This window comes from Oculina patagonica, chromosome 3, assembly GCF_052425735.1.
Source record: "Oculina patagonica isolate OP01 chromosome 3, crgOcupat, whole genome shotgun sequence".
Classification (NCBI taxonomy): domain Eukaryota; kingdom Metazoa; phylum Cnidaria; class Anthozoa; order Scleractinia; family Oculinidae; genus Oculina; species Oculina patagonica.
In genome coordinates, this window is record NC_135760.1 from 20,537,205 (window position 1) to 20,561,130 (window position 23,926).

The following is a 23,926-nucleotide window of genomic DNA, read 5'->3' on the forward strand; positions in this document are numbered from 1 at the left end:
TTGTTTGCATATCAGAGTCATCCAATCCATAGCTGATGATTCGGTTTTCATTAGTAGGTGGTTGGAATTTATTTTCAATAATTATATTATGCAGAGCAGCGTTGGAAAGATTTTCGTCACTGTCATACCAGCTTTGGTGTCGTGATTGTCCCTGATTTTGGATTGGCGGAATTTTCCATTTACTTTTGATTGCGCTAAGAAGTCCGTAATATTTAGTGAAATTTGTCCTTAGGTTAAATTGATTGATTAATTGGTGATACGATAGAAATTTTTCTCTGGTATCAGCCAAGAGGTGTTTAACGTTTTGAACACCTGCCTCGTACCACGACTTGTAAAAAACCGGCTTTGTTGCAATTTTTATGTCGGAGTTATTCCAAATTGTGACATCGTACGGATCCATTTTGTCTTGATCTGTTTCGAATTTGAATTTTTTTATCATTTCCCATGCAACAATTGAGAATTTCTGTATAAAAAGAAGGGGTGTTATTTAGTGTAAGTTCATTGGTTTTGTAATTGCAAGATAGTAGAAACTTGAAACCACCTAAGTGTTCTGTCGAGTAATTTGGGATGATTTTCCACGGCGCGTCAACGTTGGTACTAAATCTTCTCACCCACGAAGCTTTCAGGGCTTTATTCATAGAGTCGAACTCTGTCATTTTTAAACCGCCATTGCTTTTGTCTCCGATTAAAGTGTTCTTTTTTATCTTATGTGGTTTGTTATCCCATATAAAGTCGAATGTTACCTTATCTACCTTTTTAGAGAAGTTTTCAGGCAACGCTAAAACCGAAGCGTTGTAGATTAACTTAGACAATCCCAATGTTTTGACAATGTTAATTTTCCCAAGCAAGGTTAGTTTTCTTCTTCTCCAAGAGTTAAGAATTTTCTTCAGTTCTTCTAGTTTCTTTTCGAAGTTTAGTCTATCACTTGTGGTGCTGTCGTTGGAGAAGTGAATACCCAGGGCATATACTGAATTTTCAGGCCACCTAAACCCAAACGGTGTGTCTTTCCTCGATGTCCAAGAGCCTAACCACATGGCTTTTGTTTTTGATTTGTTCAGTTCTAAACCTGAGCACCTTTTGAATTTTTCTAACGTCACCAGAAACTCTTGCACAGAGTCAAGGTCCCTAAGGAGGAGGGTAGTGTCATCTGCATATAAGGTGTTTTTGATTTCATTATTTCCAACCTTTATTCCATTGATGTTGCTATTTGTTTGGATTGCGAGATTAAACAATTCAATTCCTAGCACAAACAAAAGGCCTGACAACGGGCATCCTTGCCTCACCCCGCGTTCGAGGTTAAAAAAAGGGGATGCGAAACCATTGTTTGTAACGCAGATTGAAATATCTGTGTAAAAGACTTTAACCCATCTTTTGAAGTCTTCCTTAAAGTTAAAAACGTCCAATACTTTGTACATGTAATCCCATTTGATTGAATCAAAGGCCTTCTTAAAGTCGAGGAACAGGGCGACGCCTTGCGTTTCTTTTAATTTAGTGTAGTCGATAACGTCGGAAATGAGCCTAACATTTTCGCCGATATATCTGTTCTTCACATACCCAGTTTGATTTGGACTTATGATATCTGGGAGTACTTTCGCTAGTCTATTTGCTATAACTTTCGTTGCTACTTTGTAGTCTACGTTTAATAAGGTTACTGGACGTAAGTTGTTAAGTACATCAGTAGGTTTGTCTTTTTTTTGGTAGAAGTGTGATGATGCCCCTTTTCTGGCAGATTGATAGTTCTCCTTTGTCGAAGGCGCTGTTAATGCTTTGCACTACGTCATCTCCAATTTCATTCCAGAAACGATTATAGAATTCCGACGTAAAACCGTCAGAACCAGGTGATTTTCCATTTTTCATTTCATTTAAAGCTTTTTTGCACTCTTCTTTGGTTATCTTGCCTTCGCAGCTTTCCGCATTCTCGTCGCTTAGTGGTTTAATTAGCTCGTTTTTGAAGAAATCGTTGCTTTCTGATGTTTCTGTATTAATAATACTTGACGTATAAAAGGATCTGTAGAATTTCTCTTCCTCCCTTAGTATTTTTTCCTGGTCTTCGGTTTCCGTTCCATCGTTTAATTTCAACTTAATGATATTTTTCTTCTCGCCTTTTCTCTTTTCTAGGTTAAGAAAATATCTAGTGTTTTTCTCCCCATATTCGACCCATCTTGCTTTGCTACGTATGATTGCACCTCTTTACTTTTTGTTCTGTTATTCGTTTTAAGCGCGTCTGTAGGATTTGTATATTTGTTCGCAGGTGTGGATTATTTTTACACTGTGCAGACTGAGATAATAGCTCGTTTAATTGTGCTTGTAGCTTTTTTTCCTCATTCCTCTTGTTCTTTATCTTCCTTTTGGTGTATGCAATTGTAAAACCTCGCACTTCCATTTTCATGAGATCCCACTTGAGGCCTTTATCTTCTAAATGTTGGTATTTGTCTCTGTAGATTTTGATATTCTCTTTAAATTTGTTGATGTATTCTTCGTCCTCTAGTAACGATGAATTAAATTTCCAAAAACTTGGCCCAGCCTTTTTATTAAGAGAGTTTGATTGGATAAGTAGCTTGACGGCACAATGGTCAGAACTTGGTGCATGAATAATGTCGCAGTCTTTAGTAAGGTTGGTGAGGTTTTGAGAAACTAGAAAATAATCCAATCTGCAATGAACTTTATATGCTTTGTCTCTCCAAGTAAATTGTTTCTTATCAGCATTTTTTTCACGCCACACGTCCTGCAGCGAATACAAAGCGCGCAGATTGGCAATTTTGTCAATAACACGTTTTTTATTTTCTGCAGGTTTCCCTCCCATCTTATCTGAATCAGTTAGAGGGCAATTAAAATCGCCGCCTATTATAATGTTTTCTTCCGCGTAATTTGAGAGCTTGTTTGTGATCTTTTCAAAGAACTCTATCTGTTGCGATATATCATTTAGAGCGTAGATGTTGATTACGGCCAAATTTGTGCCGTTCATTTTTGTATCAAGAATAATTAATCTTCCGTGGTTGTCTTTTTCAAATTTTAACACTTCGATATCATATTTTGGGTTCAATAAGATCATTACGCCTTTGCTGTGTTTTGTTCCGTGACTGCAGATCTTTCCACCCCACTCTGTTTCCCACATGGATTTTGATTTTTCGTTGCTATACGTTTCTTGTAAAAGATAAAAATGTGCTTTTTGGTTATGTAACCATCTAAAAATCGACCTTCTTTTAATTGACCTGTTAAGACCTCTCATATTTAGGGTAACAGCTTTGATTTGAATTGTGTTTGACTCATCCATGATAAGTGCTAATTTTCATTTTCACACTATATTTTGCACTGTAATTTGGAATGCTTCGTGTTAGAAATAGAGCGCTGTAGCGAAAGGAAAATAAATTAAGACTATAAAAAATACATATTAGAAAAACAAAAAAAAACTTACTAAGTATTAACAGATAAAGGGTCCAATGTGACCCGGTCATGCTAATGCGCTCTCTTGTCATTGAAAATTTTTGAGAGAGCAATTTACTGACTAGATCATTTGGCAGCGGATTCTGAATTAAAAAATTTTTAACAAAACAGACTATATCAAAGCTCGAAACAGAGCTGAAGGCTAGGTCATAAACTTTTATAACGCCATTGTTTACCTTGGACTATATATTTTCAAAGTACATTCCTAGCTTTTTAACCTGTATTTATACTGTCTTTACCTTGCAATTGTGCTCTCCATCGCTGGGGAATTTTGTCTGGGGCATATCTTTTGCTATTTACTATTAATCTGTCCCCGATGAGTGTCGCTTTATTATTGCTGTCTTCTTCGAGAGCTCTCTTTAGTGTCGGGCCGAGAACTTTCTTTCTTATATCTCGTACAGCCTTTGGTAGGTCTTCTGACAGGCGGACTCTATCGTCGTTCTCTTTTAAGACATTTCTTCTTCGCCATACGAAATCACGGTCTGAGCGGCAGGTGAATCGTGCAATAATTGGCCTCGGTTTGCTACTTCGCTTCTTTCCCAGGCGATGGACACCGCAGAACATTGTTGTCCGTGATCGTTCGGGTTCGATATTTAGCTTGGAAGCCATGGTTTTTCTGATTAGTTCGGTGCAGTCCTCTTCTTTGCTTTCTTCTATCCCATGAACGATTAAGTTCCAGCGTCTGCTGTAGATGTTCTGTCTGTTTAACTCTTCTTCGTTGCGAATTTGATCTTCTTCGCATTGCTCTAGTCGTTCTTTAGCTTCATCTTGTTCTTTCTGCTGGAACTCCATTGAGGATTGTAATTCCTCCACTTTTTTGCTGAGTGCTGATACTTCGCTACGCGCTTGGTCTAGTTCAATCTGGAGCTCTTTTACTTTAACTTCCAAAGATCTTATTCTGTCTAAGAGCTCGAGGAGTAGCTCGCCCTCGCCCTCGCCATGTTGTTGTTCATCACTCGTAGAGCTACCTGGACGCGGTCGCTTCTCTCGTCTGTCAGACTTTTCTTTTGGACTTTTTTTTCCTCCTGCCATCGTTACTAATGGTTGCCGTTTGTTGTTACGAAGCCTCGAGATTTTAGGAGGTAATACACAGTTAAATTTTATAGTAAATTTGGCGGACCTTCAGCTCTCACGTCTGCTTTCTACGCTGTCATACCCAGTCTCCCGGCTACCTTAATGTTGCTATTGTTAGCGGCTTCTATTTTTTTTCCTGAGCAAGAAGACGTAGCCGCTATTTAATAGCGGTATTCCGAAAGTTGTAACAATGTACCGATATCGTGTAAACCAGTTTTAAATGAACATATAGCCAAGATGGAAATAAATGTTCAGTAAAAATTTCTTAAAAGTGACGAAAACTGTCATCGCCAGAAAGAACAAAGTTATTTTGAAATGTCAAAAATTTCGTCCTTGTCAGGGAAACTAGTCTTGCCCTCCACGACGGAGGCGACCTCGGCGAGTACTTAATGTGGCTTTCTCACAACTTGCTACAATCTTTAAAATTAGTAGCCGCTAACAATAGTAACCTTCAAGGTACTTAGGTTTTCACTGATTATACTAGCAGGATTCCTTTTTCGGATAACAGTGCCTCTTTCAATGACCAGTTTCTAAATTGGCTAATCGGTAATCTAGGTTTACGCACCGACTAACGATGCTGATGAGGAAGGCAAAAACGGTTTCAGATCAATTGCAGAAAAAGATGCATGGTGTGCGAAAACATGATATGGTGATTGTTAAAGAGGACTGGAATGCGAAGATAGGAAGAAACATGGAAAGTGAGAATGTAATTGTTAGGAACCAAGCACTAGGGAGAGAGAGAAATAAAAGAAAAATAATATGACATTCCGCATAACAAACAACCTCGCAATAACCGTCACAGACATTTAACTGTGAAACAACTGAAGTTATGCAGCTAGGCAAAAAGATAGCCGTATCGAAGTAATACGGTGTGAGCAAGCTGGAAGTACCAGAGGTGAAGCAACACAATTAAACAATGGTCGACAGTCGATGAAAACCGATAATAATTAATTTCAAATATTTTTTTTATCTAGAATATTGTAAATAGTACTGTATAAAGTTTTAAACTTTGTAGTTTTTAATATTTTGGTTTTACATAGAGGGCCACAAGTTTATTAGTGTTGTTCACTATTTAGTGCAACCCTCTTAAATGGAGTGATTTCACTATAACCGTGAAATAGTTACCGTAATGATTTGATTTAGCGCCCTCCTTCAAATAAGTGCCCCCTTCCGAGTAAGCGGCCCCCCTCGAATGTGTTTTTGTCAATAAGCGCCCCTATTCCAATAAGCGCCCCTATTCTAATAAGCGCCTCTATTCTGATAAGCGCCCCTATTGTGGATAACTGCCCCTACTGAATTCATATGAACATTCACCGTACCGTACATGTATATATTTACTGCTAAAATGAACGATCCTTTTAAAAGTAACTGAACTTTCAATAACTTTTTACTGTGACAGTTCTGTAATTGTTAGGTATTTTAATATTTATATTTTGAACATTTGGTTGTTTCTCAAAAAATTAAATAAGCGCCCTGTCTCGAATAAGCCCCCCTCGTTGAGGTGCTAAAAGTAAATAAGCGCCGCGGGCGCTAAATCGAATCACTACGGTATGACACTTTTAGATACTATTAGACACTATTTCCACTGTTTTGTTTAGTTTATTTTTTACTATTACGCACTTATGTACTTCTGCTAGTAGATATTGTTTCACGGGTTAAATAAAATCACTCTAAAGAGTTTACTTACTTACTAACTAAAAGTCAATCGTGACAAAAGTCACAAAACTTTCCTTCATCACCGGTCATCAATTTCCAATACTGAACAATTAATTGGTGTCACCTGCTATCAATTGATTTTATTAATGTGGTAAAGGTAATGGTAAAGGGAGATGGAGACGACGTCATTGCAACAGAGGCTGCAAAGCAAAGAAGTTACCCTTTTAATTTCATGGTTGAAAGGGCTCAAGTGATTGACAGATCCCAGCTGTTGCCCAGTTCCCAGTTGAAATGCTTATGAAACCAAGCAAGGAACATGACATGGTTTTCGTGGGAGCGATTGTCTGTACTCATTATCGTGGACAATGGTGGAATGTAGACGCAATTGTTTTTAACTTACCCTTATAGTTAGAAACGTATGGGAAAACTAAAAGCGCCAAAACACGACCTTTCCACCACCCTTACCTTGTCTTTCACAGTGTGAATTTCTAAATTCTTTTCTGTGCTGTCGCCGTCTGCTTTCTGCTTCTTGTTTTGTTCTTTAACAGACCTGATCCTGAACTCCAATAACCTCTTGCTGCTCTTGTCAATCTTTTTCCAGTTGAGAAATGTAACCTGATATAATTTTCGAAAGTTTACATAAAGATCTATAGATCTTCCACAACAAAGATCAAACCACACTGGTATTCTTAGCAAAGAAAATTCTTTTTTTTGTTTTGCGAAACAGTCTACAGGCCTAGTCTCCTTCGCAACCGTTGCATGACAAAGACAAACATACGGCTGCGAAGGAGGCTTAGAACAACTCATGCACCCAAGACAAAAATAAATTTGCGTAAAGGATACTGCTAAGCCCTTGTCACACAATGTGATGGCTTCTCCAAAACGATTCAGCTTCATACAGGCACTCGCTCCTATAATAACAAATACAATAAGTGTTCCCTTTCTTAGTAAAAACTTATATACACATGTTTATGTTGCATGATGTTCATTTTTCTTTGTTGTTGTATTTTTACTGTACGGTTTAACAGGTTAAATACACCAGTAATTCACTTTTGTTATCAAATAGCCTGAGCAGGCAGCTATCTATACACAGGCGATGATCAAAAGGCTCACTAATACTTGTCCACAAGCATACCATTACTGGCTTAAAAAAGTGAAAAAAAGCGGATTGTATATAAAATCAATGATGTTTTCTTAGAATTTGTGACACAAATCGTGCTCATCCCTTGCTTCTTAGCTTTTTTCGACAGTAAACAATTTCTGAACAAACAAAGTATAAGATAGCAACTCTATCTTGTCTCCAAAACAACTCTGCACATGCGCGTTGTTCACGTGATCATAGGGATAAAGAAAAACAGCTTACCTCTCTCAATTGCCTTAAGGAAAGTTGGTTGTAAGTCCGTGGCAGCTCTTGCATCTCTTAGTGAATTTTCATAATTCCCTAAGATAATACAATGTAGAAACATGGTTCGTACAACTTCAGACAAACAAAATTCAAGGACTTTTCAAGGACTTTTCAAGGACAAAAAATTGTTTTCAAGGACTGAGTTTTATTCACAAAATCAAAAGTCTCCGATTTCTCTGTGCTCTTTTTCATTTCTCAAACACTCAACTAAGTCATCTACAACTTTTAAATAGTTCAGGCTTGGTTGACGAGATCATCGTGATGGCATTTAACATTTTTAAAATGACAACAGTGACTGGCTATTTGACGGCTAAAGTACAGAATCAAAGTCTGAAATACAGACACAGCAATACTTGATATTGTTTGTAATGACTTATCACAGCAGAATGTTTCAGCATGTTTTTAGCGTTTCTAACTTTTTGTTCAGTTTGCCCTCAACATCTTGCAGTTGAAGAGTCTTCTCTTTGGCTGCTTCTCTAAGGGCATTGGACTTGGTGATAAGAGTGAGCTTTCCAGTTTCCTCAGCCTGGACACCCAAATCATCTGCTGACTGCACAAGTGAGTCTATGTCCAGTTTCATCCTTTTCTTCTTCTCTTTGAGCTCCTCAATCTCATCCAGGACATGTTTTCTCTTCCTCTTTTCTTCATCTGTCTTCATTTTGTCTCTTCGGTCCTGCAGATGCTTATCATATTTCTGTCGAGATGAAGCTGCTGCAGCAAGTAGTTTCTTTGTAATTGGTACATTGAGAACTCCACCAACTGCCCTTAGATGATCACAAATAATACGCTGAGCTACTAGAGAGTGTTCACGCAAGTTCTCTACTTCAATTTCTTTGTTGACAGAAAATCCCCGCTCTACGGATGCCTGACCATGTGAAAGCACCAGCAAAATTTTCACTATGTCAAATAATGCAACATGGTTCTCACCGGTCATGTGGGTGGAAAAAATTCATCAACCCTATGAACGTTTGGGTTAAAAGATGAAAATATTCCAGACCCAATAACTGGAACCCTGTCCAAAAAGTTGGAATATTGTTGCAAGACATTGTCACAGTTCTCAGCTCTTACTTTGTTCGAATTGACCAGCACAGTTAGAATCCTTTTGAATTTCTCTCTGCAGTTGTTTGGGTTTGCAGTCATCTCCCTGGGATCTAGAGCCACCATGTTTCGGACAAGAGAGTAGGATAGTGGGCACTTCAAGATCATTTTTCTCACAATTGCAATGAGAAAGCTTCTATATTCACACCTGAAAGCCATAAGTTGTTTGTCACTTAGAGAGGACCCCTCTTTCTGGGCTTTTACACGAGCATCCTTCAGTGCACTTTCTGTGCAGAACCCAACATCAACTTTCTTGTAGCCCTTGTAGTTACTCTTCTCTTCTACATCCACTAACATTAGCTTCTCCACTTTGGTTGCTTCAGAAAGCACATCATCTTTGATGAATCTTCTTATAAGGTTTCTTAGAACAGTACTAAGGTCAGTTGCCAAGAAACAAACCATTGGCTTATCAGTTTGATAATTGGCTAGAAATGGCTGTAGCTGACTAGCAATGCATTTAAAATAATGTAGTTTGGCAAGGACAAGTTTGTCATCCACTGCTTCTCTTATCACTTGAAATGACTTGTTTCCAGGATTTGGAATTCTTTTCTCTTTCACTGCTTTAACGTACACCTCAATATTGTCCCAGATGTTAAGGGCCATTTCTGAGACAACAACATTCTCTAGCCATCTATGGCTGACAAATTTAAGTGGCAGCTCTGAACTTCCGGTTACCTTTACATAGTCCTCCCTTCGAGCAGGAGAGTCCTTGAAATGATAATACAAGCATGACAAGAGGGAAGAAACACTCCATCCAGATGCCTCAACACCTGCCTTAAAGCTGTTATGCAATGTGTGCATGCCGCAAGTACCAATGTTGATTAAAATTGTCTGATATTCTTCTGACAAATTCACTTTCATCTTGTCAAAGAATTTCCAATTGACATTTGGCCCGTCCATGCTGATTTGAGCCATGTTCTTAATGTTTAGGCCACTCTTAATCACGCCAGTGTTAAAGTGTTGTACCATATCTTCTGCTGTAGCATGACCTACGGACATAAAGTTATATATAAACATAGGTCAATTTCAATGCCAGCCTAAATGACACATAAAGGAGCAGAACAAATGCCAGCCACAGTGATTAAAAAGTTTTTCAAACTAATGAGAACACCTTTCTTGAAAAGCTATACCTTGACAGTCATATTTTTGAACAGACATATAAAGTGTTACTGTAAAATACTTTAAATCATTTCCATATCTCCGTGGTAAAACCACACTAGAAACCGTAAAAATTGTTCAGCACTACAAAACTACATTCTTAAATTAATATTGTTCTATAGGATGCTAAAATGATGCTTACCCATGAATTGCGATCCAAGGTAACGTGTATTAACTTGTTTTCCAACCCAGAACCTAACATGGATATCCATTTGTTTCTGTTGGCTCTTGTGGTTTAATCTTTTGTCGAATAAAATCGTGAAAGCACCTTTGACTTCATCGATCAATAATTCTTTAAAGTGCTTTGCCAAGCCAAACGCACAAAGATAGGCCGTTTTCTTTTCCCCGCATGTAAACCTCGACGCGATCGCACTATCCGGAAACGTAACTTGAAAAAGTTTCCCTACTGTCTCGTTTGACTTGTAGGAATAGTGAGCTGATATCGTTTGCAGTGTCCACAGAATTTCAGCAGAAAGCACGTCATTCTCAAATGTCAAAAAGTTCGCCAACGTGCCACGTTGTTGTTGACGTTCCTCAGTAAGCTGAACTGTTGACTGACCATCTGCTGCCGGCGGAGGCGGGGGAACGGAAAATTCACCGTTACTTCCTTCTGCGTGACAAGAATTAGATTCTGACCTAACTGGCTTTTGAAAAAATGCAGACATCACCTGGGTTGAGCTTGAAGTTGCACCAGTGTTCCTTTTATGTTTCTCTCCTTTCATGTGAGACTTGAGAGCGCTTTCTCCCATGCGTTCGATGTCGATCACTTTGTTGCAAACACAACACAAAGCCTTGTGCTTGTCGCCTTTAAATTCTTTAACCCAGCTGAACTTTTCATCACTTAACCATTTACGATTGAATACACATTTGCCTATAGCTAATTTGAATTGCAAACGAAGGAATTCAAAACAACGCTACATGTTTACTCACTATCGGCCATGTTGCCCCTTCCAACAAAACCGCATGGTGGACAACCCCACATCAGAGGCCTGGTGCAAGCCCTGGTGCATGAAATTGAGGCAAAGATCTAAATCATGCTTCATGTAGGGAATCGCGTTGTATACCGACATTTTCGCAAGTTATTTTGCATTTTGGAAGTCGTTCATGAACAAATTTTTCTCACCAAAATCATTTAATTTATCAGAAAAGTAATAGGGCGTCCAAGAAGTCCTAAATTTCAAGGACTTTTCAAGACCTAATGAAGAAATCAAGTACTTTTCAAGGACTTAACCAAATTCAAGGACTTTTCAAGACGACTGCTAAAATTCAAGACCTTTTCAAGATTGTACGAAAAGAATATGTAAAATGAAACTGACTGTGCTGTAACGACCGATTCTGTGGGCAGCTGTACGAATGGTATTTCAAAAACCCAGTTCCGCCTCCCCTGACTCCACTGGCGGAAAATAGAGCCAAAAAATAACAAGACAGCTCCTTTCGTTTATTTAACCCTTAACCGTTCTTCTTTTCAATGTTTTGATAATGTGAAAATATGTTTGGTGCTGGGAAAATTAAAAAATCTTAAGTGATCTTAGCATCTAAGTGGTTGAAAGAATTTTGGCCTAATAAAAATAAAACATGCACATTGCAGATTATTGCTAATATAACGAAAGATATCAATAAGGTGCAAGGATCGACTGACAATCACAGAAAACTCTTAACTACTCTTACCCAAATGCAAGTGTGCTATGGCCCTGTTGCTGTAATGTTTGGCATTCAGTTCGTCATCCTTGCAGTTCACTTTAATTCCTTCCGTGTAGAAGTGAATGGCATTGCTTAAATTCTTTTTGCTGTATTCATAATTTCCTTTATTCTTGTAGACCTCTGCTTTTCCTAAACAAAAAATGTTAAATGAACGTTGGAACATGTGACTACTGCAATTCTTTTTAAATAAAAATAGTCCCCTTCTCATCCGCAATTTGTAAGTTTCGTCCTTCGAAAGTTTAAAGCACAAAAACCCCACGCGGTAGAGTAATCGCATAAGATGCGAAACGAGAACATGCAGCTTATGAAATTTGTTGCAGTTCAAGTTGTCTGTGGCTTCTTATTTATTTTGTTTCGATTTATACATTTTATCACAATTGGATTTCCTGTACTTTTCTCTTTTACCTCTTAAGCTGCCGTTGTCATCGTAGTCCAATGCCTTTCCAACAGATGCTGCGTCCTCGCTTTCACTCACAGCATTCTCTTGAGCTGTTTCAGTGACGTCTTTCGTGTCTTCGCCCTATTAGGATTAAAGGTTCCAAATGATTTTTATGCTGTCGAGACCTTTTATTAATTTTATGCTGTCGAGACCTGAACCTCAGTTAAAGTGAACACGAGTTCAGAACTCCTGGACCTTAAATACTAATAAGCGTAGATATTACCCCATATAACCTTCTATTTCACTGACAACGACATGCCAAAGAAACCTTGAATAAACTAATTATTCGAAATTATCAAGACTTCAACTTACCGTGTATTGCAAACTTTGAGTTTCTGGCAGCTTCTTTAGCTCATTGACGGACCTAGCCCTTAATCCTAATAAGGTTTTGTTATTTTTGTCTATCTTCTTAGAGTTAAGTTATATAACAAAATAGTCTAAGATAGACGACATAAATGATACGTTTTTATTAGCTCTTGCTCGCGAAGATGACGTCATAATAAGCGAAATCAAAGAGGTCTACAGCTGTATGACCTACTCGTGAATGCGTTAGATATATTTGAATCGTTCCTTTGAACAGTATAGTATCGATGGAAAATATTCATTATAGTGATTAATAATATTAATCAACTTTATTTAGAGAGGGTGAACATATAACAAGTCGCTTAGGTATAAGAATTACTCTCATACCCTTTGGTTAAAATTCTTTTTTTCTTCTTATTTTTTTTTTCACAGATATTTTATACACATCTGTCTTGTATAGAGTTTCGTTACTCTTTTACTGATTATCCTTTAATAAATCGTGCCGTGATTTAACCTTCCCAGTCTTTTAATAACACATACATAAAGTCACTGGTCGTTTCCGAATGTTCGCGATTATTATATACTAAAAGGCAATATTTCATCGTTTGGGAAACGATTGTTTCTCACGTACAGGGTGAAGTATTTTCTACACTTATTTCTTTGAAATGATACCTTTGTAAAGCTGTATTTTTATCCACAGCCGAGGGAAACGAAATTTAGAAAGCGCTCGTGAGCATACCTAATTTGCATAATGTTAACAACGATGGAAGGAAGGACGGATGGCTCAACTTCCCCCACTATACTCGTTCATTATGCATTCACGAGTAAAAATGACGATGTATTTTGCAGGTCAGTCGAATGCAAGGCTGAATTAAGCGGTTACTGGGGCCCTACCGAAATTTTCAAAACGAAGATATCTAGTACAAGTACACAGGAAAATGCTTAGATTGACGTCGGTGTTCAACGTTTGAGTAACGAGAAAAAGCAGCTCGTGGTCGATTCATTTAACCGGATTTGTACACTACAAACCTTTCTCGGTTATTTTACTTAGTTTTAAGTATTTGGATCCGTATAAGGCTTTACGAATTTTGATGGAAATTCTTTGCTGTTTCCAAAAACAACGACGGTCGTGAATATCAAAGTTTTTATCTGAAATTTTTAGCAGAACTGTAAAAATGCCTCAGTTAACATGCCACAATTGATTGGTTGTTTCTTCCCAGAAGTTTTTCCGTTTGATTTGCGTCAAATAGCAACAACGTGCTTTTTTGTTTTTTGGTGGGGAATGGCATTTGATTTTAGATGATTTTTTATTTTTGTGCGATAATGGCTTGATAAAAAGCGGTTTTATATATTAGCTTAAATAGTTTTATAATATACTTGTTAAAACAGTGGCTGTGTTATGTCCATTTGTTCTCAGAGCGATTCTTGGTATATCCTTCTTGACGATTCTTCCGAAACAATGTTTTTGTACGCACCGCAACAGTGGTTTTTCGTTGACGCAAGTACTCTCGTTGAGTCGTGTTCAGATCGTCAAGATTCTGCTAAGTCTCACTTTCAGGTCAAAAATATATTACTTTCGCGGCAAAAGCGGATAAAATTACGTGGATGTTAACAAATATGACTTAAATAATTCGAAGATTATTTAACAAAAGCCTATAAAAAGTACAGATAATAGTGATAATAGCTTAGTGAGCTCACTAAGAGAATAGTTATCGGTATAGATTGATAAAGAAAAAAACACGCATGTCTGCACTCAGGAAGCCTGTCATTCTCGTCAGGGGCACAGTGACAGACCAGTTAGAGAGTTCATGCATGATTATGACGACGAGCGTAGGGTGAAAGCGCGCGCGGGGAGACGTTACATTAATCTTGGTATCCGTTCTGTTCTGTAACGAACTGTTCAACGAAATTAAAAACCAACCCAGGGTGAATCTCTCTAACCACGTTTCAAACCGCGGTACCACAGCTGGCCCTACGTGCCTGAGCCGACAGTTATCAATCTTAACCGAAGTAAAGCTAATCTTATAAAAAATATTTCCAATTAGGAAAAGTCCAGTGTCCGTAACTTGATCAACTTAAAGTTCGTTATTTGCGCTTTGAAATCCTAACGATAAGATTACACAAACGGCAAGTTAAATAGACCTAAAAAATCTTCACAACTAAGTTACATGCAGTTTTAAAAACCTATTTTTCTAAAAATAAATTCCTTACACAGCAAAAGTAAAAACTTACCAGCGAAAAGATAAGAGCCAGGCGCTGTACAGCCCTTGCATATGTTGTCGTTTTATTTTGTGGGCTCGCGTCAGCTGCCTGTACGCGCGTGTACTTTTATTTGAAAATCGCATTGTGAGCGCGCGCAGTTTTAAATGCCATAATAAATTTAATAGAGAGGTTGTTATCGGGCCATGATTACCTCGCCAGATTCACCCACTCCGTTTTGGACAGATGGTAGCAAAATGCCTCTTGACACAGAGCTCCACTGGGATCCTTGTGCAATGCCCCTCGCACTTATGAAACATGATAAAAACACAGTAATTTACCATGGGAAAAAAAGTATTAGAAGGACACAAATATGCCTGTTTATACCACTTCATAATATCGACTTAAATCGAATCCTTAGCGCCCCAACATAACTGTATCATGTATAGTATCAAAAAGCTTAAGGTTTTTACGCGATTTAAACTGTTTATTTAGATTTGCACGATTTAGTAGCCGTGGTAAGTTGACGCGCAAAATTGTCACTACACCACCATGGTACGGTGGTGGCTAAAGCTATCTTCTCGTTACCATCCCTTATAAGTTGCTTATCGGCTGCATTACTTTTATTGGGAAAAAGGTTTTTCGTAACTGACAACACTAAAGACAGTAGTGGGGCCCTAGTCAAATGAAAAAATTTATTTGCTTTGAAATTTTTATGTATAAGTTACAACAAGGATATTATACTCAAAATTCATCATTCATTCATTTGAAAAATCCAAGACCATGACTGTTCATTGAAAATAATTTCTTCAACCTTTTTATGATTCGACTAAGCAGAGAAGCAGCACGCGCCAAAGCTAAAAGAAATTGAATACTTCATATCTTGTAGCTGAATGAACAAATAAATTACCTTATTCTGATTAATTTCATACTCTAAGTCACTGTAAAGTGTTCGTGGTATTATCAGTTTCGTATACGATGAACTTAAAAAAGGGCTAACCTTTTTTATCCCCCTTAACCGCTTTTGTATGAATAAACCGTTATTTCTTATTATTGCTGACTTTCAATGACCAAATATTTACTGTATTTAGGAAATTAAGATTTATTTTATTCAAAATCTTGAAAAAAAAACCTGACGTTAAATATTATTAACTATGATTCTTTGTCACTCTTAGAAGACTTAGAAGCGATAACCGAATCCGCCACGAAAGTTTTGAGCTTACGCTTAGCTTACGCAATGTGCTCCGTCAAAGAATGGTATGAATGTATTTGCATTCGGTAGAAATTAATTGAAAGTGCCAGTGACAGAGAATGTATAATTTTGTGGTCTTTTGTATTGGCATGAAACGCAAGTGCGCTGTTATGGCGCTAATTGAGTTTCTGTTTTGTTGCTTATTACAGTTTAAACTTTGGCATGTGTTATTTATTCATCTCAGCTTTCGAAGTTTTTCAAATTATTTTTTTAGTACAAAAGAATGATTCAAAACTAATATAACGGAGCACATCTATTTTCCCTTAGAAGAATTCAGTACATCTTGCTGACAGCAACAACTGCACCATAGGCTCTCCCTGGATTCCGCGGACTTAGAAGGTAGAAGCAATTCCTAGGGGGGAAAACGAAAAAAGCGAGAAAAACTGAGAAAAACAAAGCACGCGTGAGAACAAAAACCAGCGAGCAAACAATGCAGTATTCGCCTTGTGGCGAGAGCTGAAAAAAAAATGAAAGACCCTCATCCGGCTAGACAAAAGCAATATCTGACCTAAGACTGGAACAAAAAATTGCAATAGCCACCAGGAAAAAATAAGTGACAACCGGCAAAAATAAGTGCCAAAAAGCAAAAAATTAAAATAACAAGTAAAAAAAGTGCCACCAACCATAGTTAATAGAGGGAAATGGTTAGGAAGCCCGGCAAAGTTCTTTGTTGTATGTTTTTGTTCGCTGTTTTGGGGGTTGACCCTGCACAAAACCTGACAAAATAGTTACGTGTGTTCATGCAACTAACCAATAGAAACATTGCGATTACGTAATTCATGCATAGGGAATGAACGCAAAACAAAAGATGTGCAGGGTCGTGGACCTTCCAACATAAATCGTGGCCTTTTTGTTTGTCCCTTTGATGTTTGCCGGACTTCCTAACCATTTCCCTCTATTAACTATGCACCAACCAAAAATTGTCACCCAGCAAAAGGAATTGCAACTCAGAAAAAAGTGCAAACCAGCAAACGTCTGTCGTGATCTCTCCTAAAACTTGGTAAGTAACAGTGCTACCCAGCCAAAATAAACCAGTATGAACTTCTCTGCACACTGATGCGAGATAATCAGTGACCGCTTTTGACATACGGTAGCTCCGTCGGCGTGCAGAGTACACATGATGAAATTGGCTACTGCTAAATTCCTAAATTCGTGCAAGCCACCAAAAAAAATACCTCATTGACGGTAACTTAATTCGCTGGCCTTTGCAAGGTATCTGTTCCCTTATGATATCTTTTCTTCTTCTAGATCTTGTCTCGCAAGCTGTATCATTTACATAATGTTTCAGTGACCACTATCCAATCAAAATATGTAGTTGCCTGAGCAGTTCTAATCTCAGCTTGCAGAGTACATATGGTTACTGCTAAATTCCCAGGCGTGTTTGGAAAATCACGTTACCGCGAAAAACTTCGAAACAAATTACCAGGTTTACTAACGGATAGTTTACCTTTCTGGAAATGAAAAGGTCTGACACCATCCTAACAAACAATTAGTTTTTTGTCTCCAGATTTGCAAGATTTCTGTGCCTTTTATCAAGATGGTAAAAAAGTGACTCTTTTGAGCACGTGTTCACCAATTGTAAAATATATTACTGTCGGCTACTTCTCTCCACAATGCGAGGTAATGATCGCCTTTGGCATACGGCATTTGTAAACTTCGTAGTGTAAACAGTAAACGGGGTGTGGAATTTTAAGTTCTTCCATTTTCCAATATTTTGGTTGCTTTTCCCATAAATGTTTCCCTGGTTTCCAAAGGATACTACACGGCTTTAAGGTAAACTTGCTCAAGTTGCCTGTAGCCAAATTACAGAGTGTTACTAGTTTATGGTATTATCCATTCTACAATCGGCGCTTTCCAAGTAAGATTATTGGTATTTCTGCCGGCCCCAACCAATGTTAATATTAAAGGTCTTACTAGTTTGGAACCGATATAAAATGGGGCAAGTTAGCAAAATTGTTAGAAGAGTTTCATTGAGCAATAACGTTCATACCTTCTTGCATTTGCAAATCCCTACTTGATTGGAATTTAAAAGAGTAATATGAAAGCAACGTCAAAAACAGTTATCAACCCGTATCCCGCCTTATTTTCCTGTTTTCTGCGCTTTTTATTGAGATGGTGAAAATGAGGCTCATTTTAGCACGTGCTCACCACCGAAAAAAATACCTTAATTCGCTGGCCTCTGCAAGGTATCTGTTTGCTTATTATATCTTTTCTTCTTCTAGATCTTGTCTGGCAAACTGTATCATTTACATAATGTTTCAGCGACCACTATCCAATCAAAATATATAGTTGCCTGAGCAGTTCTAATCTCAGCTTGCAGAGTACATATGATGAAATTGGTTACTGCTATATTCCCAGGCGTGTTTGGAAAATCACGTTACCGCGAAAAACTTCAAAACAAATTACTAGGTTTACTAAGATACCGTAAAAGTCCGGTTATAAGCCCCCCCCCCCCCCCCCGCTTATAAGCACCCCCGGTTATAGGCCCATCAACCTGGAAACAAAAAAATACATCCGGTTATAAGCCCCCCCCCCCCGGATATAAGCCCCCCTCTACCGGATGACAGTACTGAACTGGCTAAATCTTGCCTTTTTTGTGCTTTTTTAACTTAAAAACGTATTTCGATCAACACTCCCGAGGCCGTTTCGAAACGTTTTCCCTTCCGCTTATAAGCCCTCCCGAATATAAGCCCCTCCGCTTATAAACCCACCCAAAACCCCTTACGAAGTTGTATAAGCCCAGGGCTTATAACCGGAATTCTACGGTAGTTTACCTTTCTGGAAATGAAAAGGTCTGACACCATCCTAACAAACAATTAGTTTTTTGTCGCCAGATTTGCAAGATTTCTGTGCCTTTTATCAAGATAGTAAAAAAGTGACTCTTTTGAGCACGTGTTCACCAATTGTAAAATATATTACTGTCGGCTACTTCTCTCCACAATGCGAGGTAATGATCGCCTTTGGCATACGACATTTGTAAACTTCGTGGTGTAAACAGTAAATGGAGTGTGGAATTTTTGGTTCTTCCATTTTCTAATATTTTGGTTGCTTTTCCCATAAATGTTTCCCTGGTTTCCAAAGGATACTACACGGCTTTAAGGTAAACTTGCTTAAGTTGCCTGTAGCCAAATTACAGAGTTTGTCACTAGTTTATGGTATTATCCATTCTACGATCGGCGCTTTCCAAGTAAGATTATTGGTATTTCTGCCCCAACCAATGTTAATATTAAAGGTCTTACTAGTTTGGTACCGATATAAAATGGGGCAAGTTAGCAAAATTGTTAGAAGAGTTTCATTGAGGAATAACGTTCATACCTTCTTGCATTTGCAAATCCTTACTTGATTGGAATTTAAAAGAGTAATATGAAAGCAACGTCAAAAACAGTTATCGACCCGTATCCCGCCTTATTTTCATGTTTTCTGCGGTTGTTATTGAGATGGTGAAAATGAGGCTCATTTTAGCACGTGCTCACCACCGAAAAAAATACCTTAATTCGCTGGCATCTGCAAGGTATCTGTTTGCTTATTATATCTTATCTCCCTCTAGATCTTGTTTCGCAAACTGTATCATTTACATAATGTTTCAAAATATGTAGTTGCCTGAGCAGTTCTAATCTCAGCTTGCAGAGTACATATGATGAAATTGGTTACTGCTAAATTTCCAGGCGTGTTTGGGAAATCGCGTTACCGCGAAAAGCTTCGAAACAAATTACCAGGTTTACTAAGATAGTTTACCTTTCTGGAAATGAAAAGGTCTGACACCATCCTAAGAAACAAATAGTTTTTTGACGCCAGATTTGCAAGGTTTCTGCGCCTTTTATGGTTGTGAAGAGTGACTCTTTTGAGCACGTGTTCACCAATTGTAAAATATATTACTGACGGCTACTTCTCTCCATAATGCGAGGTAATGATCGCCTTTGGCATACGACATTTGTAAACTTCGTGGTGTAAACAGAAAACGGAGTGTGGAATTTTAAGTTCCTCCATTTTCCAATATTTTGGTTGCTTTTCCCATAAACGTTTTCCTGGTTTCCAAAGGATACTACATGACTTAGCCAAGCAAACAAAAGAAGCACTCGCTACGCTTTTTTTAACTTGCGCTGCCCGAAATTAGAGGGAGAAAGGGGGGGGCGCTTTTTTTTTTTCTCCCCCTTGTCTCTCCTTTTTTTTTTTTTTTTTTTTTTTTTTTTTTTTTTTTTTGTTAAAATTTTTTATTATTATTACTTTAAGGTAAACCTGCTCAAGTTGCCTGTAGCCAAATTACAGAGTGTGTTACTAGTTTATGGTATTCTCCATTCTACGATCGGCCCTTTCCGAGTAAGATTATTGGTATTTCTGCCCCAACCAACGTTAATATTAAAGGTCTTACTAGTTTGGTACCGATATAAAATGGGGCAAGTTAGCAAAAGTGTTAGAAGAGTTTCATTGAGCAATAACGTTCATACCTTCTTGCATTTGCAAATCCCTACTTGATTGGAATTTAAAAGAGTAATATGAAAGCAACGTCAAAAACAGTTATCAACCCGTATCCCGCCTTATTTTCCTGTTTTCTGCGCTTTATATTGAATGGTGAAAATGAGGCTCATTTTAGCACGTGCTCACCACCGAAAAAAAATACGTTAATTCGCCGGCCTCTACAAGGTATCTGTTTGCTTATTATATCTTTTCGCCCTCCAGATCTTTCCTCGCAACTGTATCATTTACGTAATGTTTCAGCGACCACTATCCAATCAAAATATCATAGTTGCCTAAGCAGTTCTAATCTCAGCTTGCAGAGTACATATGATGAAGTTGGTTACTGCTAAATTCCCAGGCGTGTTTGGAAAATCACGTTACCGCGAAAAGCGTCGAAACAAATTACTAGGTTTACTAAGATACTTTAAAATTTCTGGAAATGAAAATGTCTAACACCATCCTAACAAACAATTAGTTTTTTCACGCCAGATTTGCAAGGTTTTTATGCCTTTTTCAAGATGGTGAAAAAGTGACTCTTTTGAGCACGTGTTCACCAATTGTAAAATATATTACTGTCGGCTACTTCTCTCCAAAATGCGAGGTAATGATCGCCTTTGGCATACGACATTTGTAAACTTCGTGGTGTAAACAGTAAATGGAGTGTGGATATTTTGGTTCTTCCATTTTCTAATATTTTGGTTGCTTTTCCCATAAATGTTTCCCTGGTTTCCAAAGGATACTACACGGCTTTAAGGTAAACTTGCTTAAGTTGCCTGTAGCCAAATTACAGAGTTTGTCACTAGTTTATGGTATTATCCATTCTACGATCGGCGCTTTCCAAGTAAGATTATTGGTATTTCTGCCCCAACCAATGTTAATATTAAAGGTCTTACTAGTTTGGTACCGTACCGATATAAAATGGGGCAAGTAACGCCCGGGGGGGGGGTTTTTTTTTTTTTTGGGGGGGGGGGGGGGGGGGGTTTTTTTTTTTTTTTTTTTTTTTTTTTTTTTTTTTTTTTTTGTAACGTTAGCAAAATTGTTAGAAGAGTTTCATTGAGCAATAACGTTCATGCCTTCTTGCAAAGCCCTACTTGATTGTAATTTAAAAGAGTAATATGATAACAACGTCAGAAACAGTTATCAACCCGTATCCCGCCTTATTTTCCTGTTTTCTGCGGTTGTTATTGAGATGGTGAAAATGAGGCTCAGTTTAGCACGTGCTCACCACCGAAAAAAAATACGTTAATTCGCCGGCCTCTGCAATGTATCTGTTTGCTTATTATATCTTTTCGCCCTCCAGATCTTTCCTCGCAACTGTATCATTTACTTAATGTTTCAGTGACCACTATCCAATCAAAATATGTTGCCTGAGCAGTTCTAATCTCAGCTTGCAGAGTACATATGATGAAGTTGGTTACTGCTAAATTACCAGGCGTGTTTGGGAAATCACGTTACCGTGAAAAACTTCAAAACAAACTACTAGGTTTACTAAGATACTTTACCTTTCTGGAAATGAAAAGGTCTGACAGCATCCTAAGAAACAGTTAGTTTTTTTATGTAATGTATATGAAATGATTCATATATGAACTGCGGATGTATATGAAAGTGATAAATGATCGTCGCAGTGAATTTCCAATTTAAGCAATTGGAATAAAGAAGCCTGAAAAAAAATTCAGGCTTCTTTATTCCAATTGCTTAAATTGGAAATTCACTGCGACGATCATTTATCACTTTCAGTTAGTTTTTTGTCGCGAGATTTGGCAAGGTTTTTGTGCCTGTTATCAAGATGGTGAAAAAGGGAATCTTTTGAGCACGTGTTCACCAAGTGTAAAACTGTTGTAAAATATGTCACTGTCGAATCACTGACGGCCACTTCTCTCCACAATGCGAGGTAATGATGGCTTTTTTACAGGAAAAAAAATGCCGAGTCAATACCACTCAAAATATTGAGTAAATCATTTCATCCACAGACTCTTAATAGCGAGTAATTTAAAGCAATTTTGCTGAGTAAAGGGTACTCAACATAGTGAGTAGAAATAACTCATGTGAGTAAATTGTACTCAGCCCATGAGTAAGCTTTACTCAACTCATGAGTAAACTGTACTCAACCCACGAGTAAACTGTACTCAAATTAGGAGTTAAAATCACTCAAGAGAATTGCATCCACAGTAACTCTTTATTTTGAGTTAACACGTAGTTTACTCAGTTTGTGAGTAAATGGTACTCTTGAAAAAGAGTTAAAATACAAATGTTATGAGTAAATGGTACTCTTACAGAATAAAAGATAGTTTACCTTTACAAATCAGTAACTAACACTCTTAACAAGGAGAAACGTTTTGCAGTTGTTACCAAGGCATGTTCTAGTGATATTTGAACAACGAAACAGACTTGTACCCACAATAACTTATTTGTGTGCAGAAAAAAGGGGCAATTGCAAACTGAGAAGAACTTATTACAATAGCAATTAATCAATAAAAATGATCTACAAAAAATATTAAAATGTATATATAGCCTGTGTAATAGCTAGAAAAAGTACAAATTGAGTCTTACAATGATCATTGAAATTTCGACAAAAGCTTAATACATATCAATAAACATTGCATGACACTTAGAGCTCAGGTTTGATTCAAGCTTAATTGAATCAAACCACAGTGTTAAGAAAACTATGTAAACCACCCATCTTGCATTTATTGCAACCGAAGTTATGCTGTGATTATAACTTTAAGTGTTTTTTTTTTTTCATATATTTTTTCTATTTAGTGCTGATAAAGGATGTGGTAGAAATTAATTGGAAAGTAAATTAAAATAAATAAACTCCTTTCTGACTTGCTGGTACATTGGAGGATAATGCCCTTGGCTGAAAGATTGTCCTCAAAGTTTCACAGTTGCTTGACGCTTCTCAGCCAACTGTTGATCCATTTTTGAGACAATTGTTCAGCTTCGGGTATTATCTTCCAAAATACCAGCTGCCTGAAGGGATCGATTTACTAACTGAAATGGGGTACAATAATAATTACTAATTAGCTGCCTCTCCCTTTGAGTACAATTAAAACTGAAGTTAATAAAAAGTACCCTCTGTAAATAGCGTACCAAGTTATACAGATGACTGATTCATATAAAATACTAACATGCTATTAAAGAAAATCCATGCATAAAGTGAATTCTGAAGTGACCCTGTACCATTGATATATATATTTTTCTTTTTAAAACTTTAACAAGGAAATTGAAACATGACAAAGCCCACAATTTGCTACGTGGCAACATGCAGACTGTAAATTAGGAATAATTTTCTAATTACAGAATAAAACTTACATGTGCAGTCAAACTTGATAATCTTTAGCTAGAAACTTTGCCAAGTGGTGGGCTGAGCCATTTACTAGGTTCATATCTGACATGTGTCTTGCATACTGATAGAATCACAAGTGTGATTCTTGCTAAATGTATGACTGAATATAATTTCTTGCCCCGGCAGGGTTCCGGCCCACAGTCGGGAACCCGAGGGGGCACCTTAGAAGTCCCCGCGTAGATAGGTAATTAAAAATGTGTGCATTCAGAGAACGATACCGGAAAAAATCTCGATTTTGGTCAAGCCGGGTAGCAAAGGATTTTCGAATAAAATCAAATACACCTTACGATTATATGATAATATCATATGATATACATGTCTCCCATCTCACTTGAGTAACAGAGAAGTTCTAAGTTTCTCAAATATTTTAATTTCTCAACCAATTAACAAAGACGT

General features: G+C 37.6%; 2 protein-coding genes and 1 pseudogene across 11 annotated transcripts in view; all 3 read right to left on the reverse strand.

Moving 5' to 3' along the window:
* LOC144645263 (uncharacterized) overlaps positions 1-23,926 on the reverse strand; it is a 159,928-nt gene that overhangs the window by 56,055 nt on the left and 79,947 nt on the right. For 5 of the 10 annotated variants that reach the window (XM_078504756.1, XM_078504754.1, XM_078504755.1 and 2 more), the window contains exons 7-12: positions 12,288-12,380; positions 11,942-12,056; positions 11,504-11,665; positions 7,538-7,615; positions 7,018-7,085; positions 6,640-6,765 (exon numbers count right to left, since the gene is read on the reverse strand). In XM_078504756.1, the coding sequence (XP_078360882.1) occupies positions 6,640-6,765; positions 7,018-7,085; positions 7,538-7,615; positions 11,504-11,665; positions 11,942-12,056; positions 12,288-12,380 (642 nt within the window). The remainder of the gene's footprint in view (positions 1-6,639; positions 6,766-7,017; positions 7,086-7,537; positions 7,616-11,503; positions 11,666-11,941; positions 12,057-12,287; positions 12,381-23,926) is intronic. The other 5 variants (XM_078504758.1, XM_078504762.1, XM_078504761.1 and 2 more) reach the window with 4 other exon arrangements.
* LOC144645502 (uncharacterized) overlaps positions 1-23,926 on the reverse strand; it is a 137,664-nt gene that overhangs the window by 9,424 nt on the left and 104,314 nt on the right. The window lies entirely within an intron of this gene.
* On the reverse strand, positions 7,971-10,905 carry LOC144645893 (uncharacterized; annotated as a pseudogene).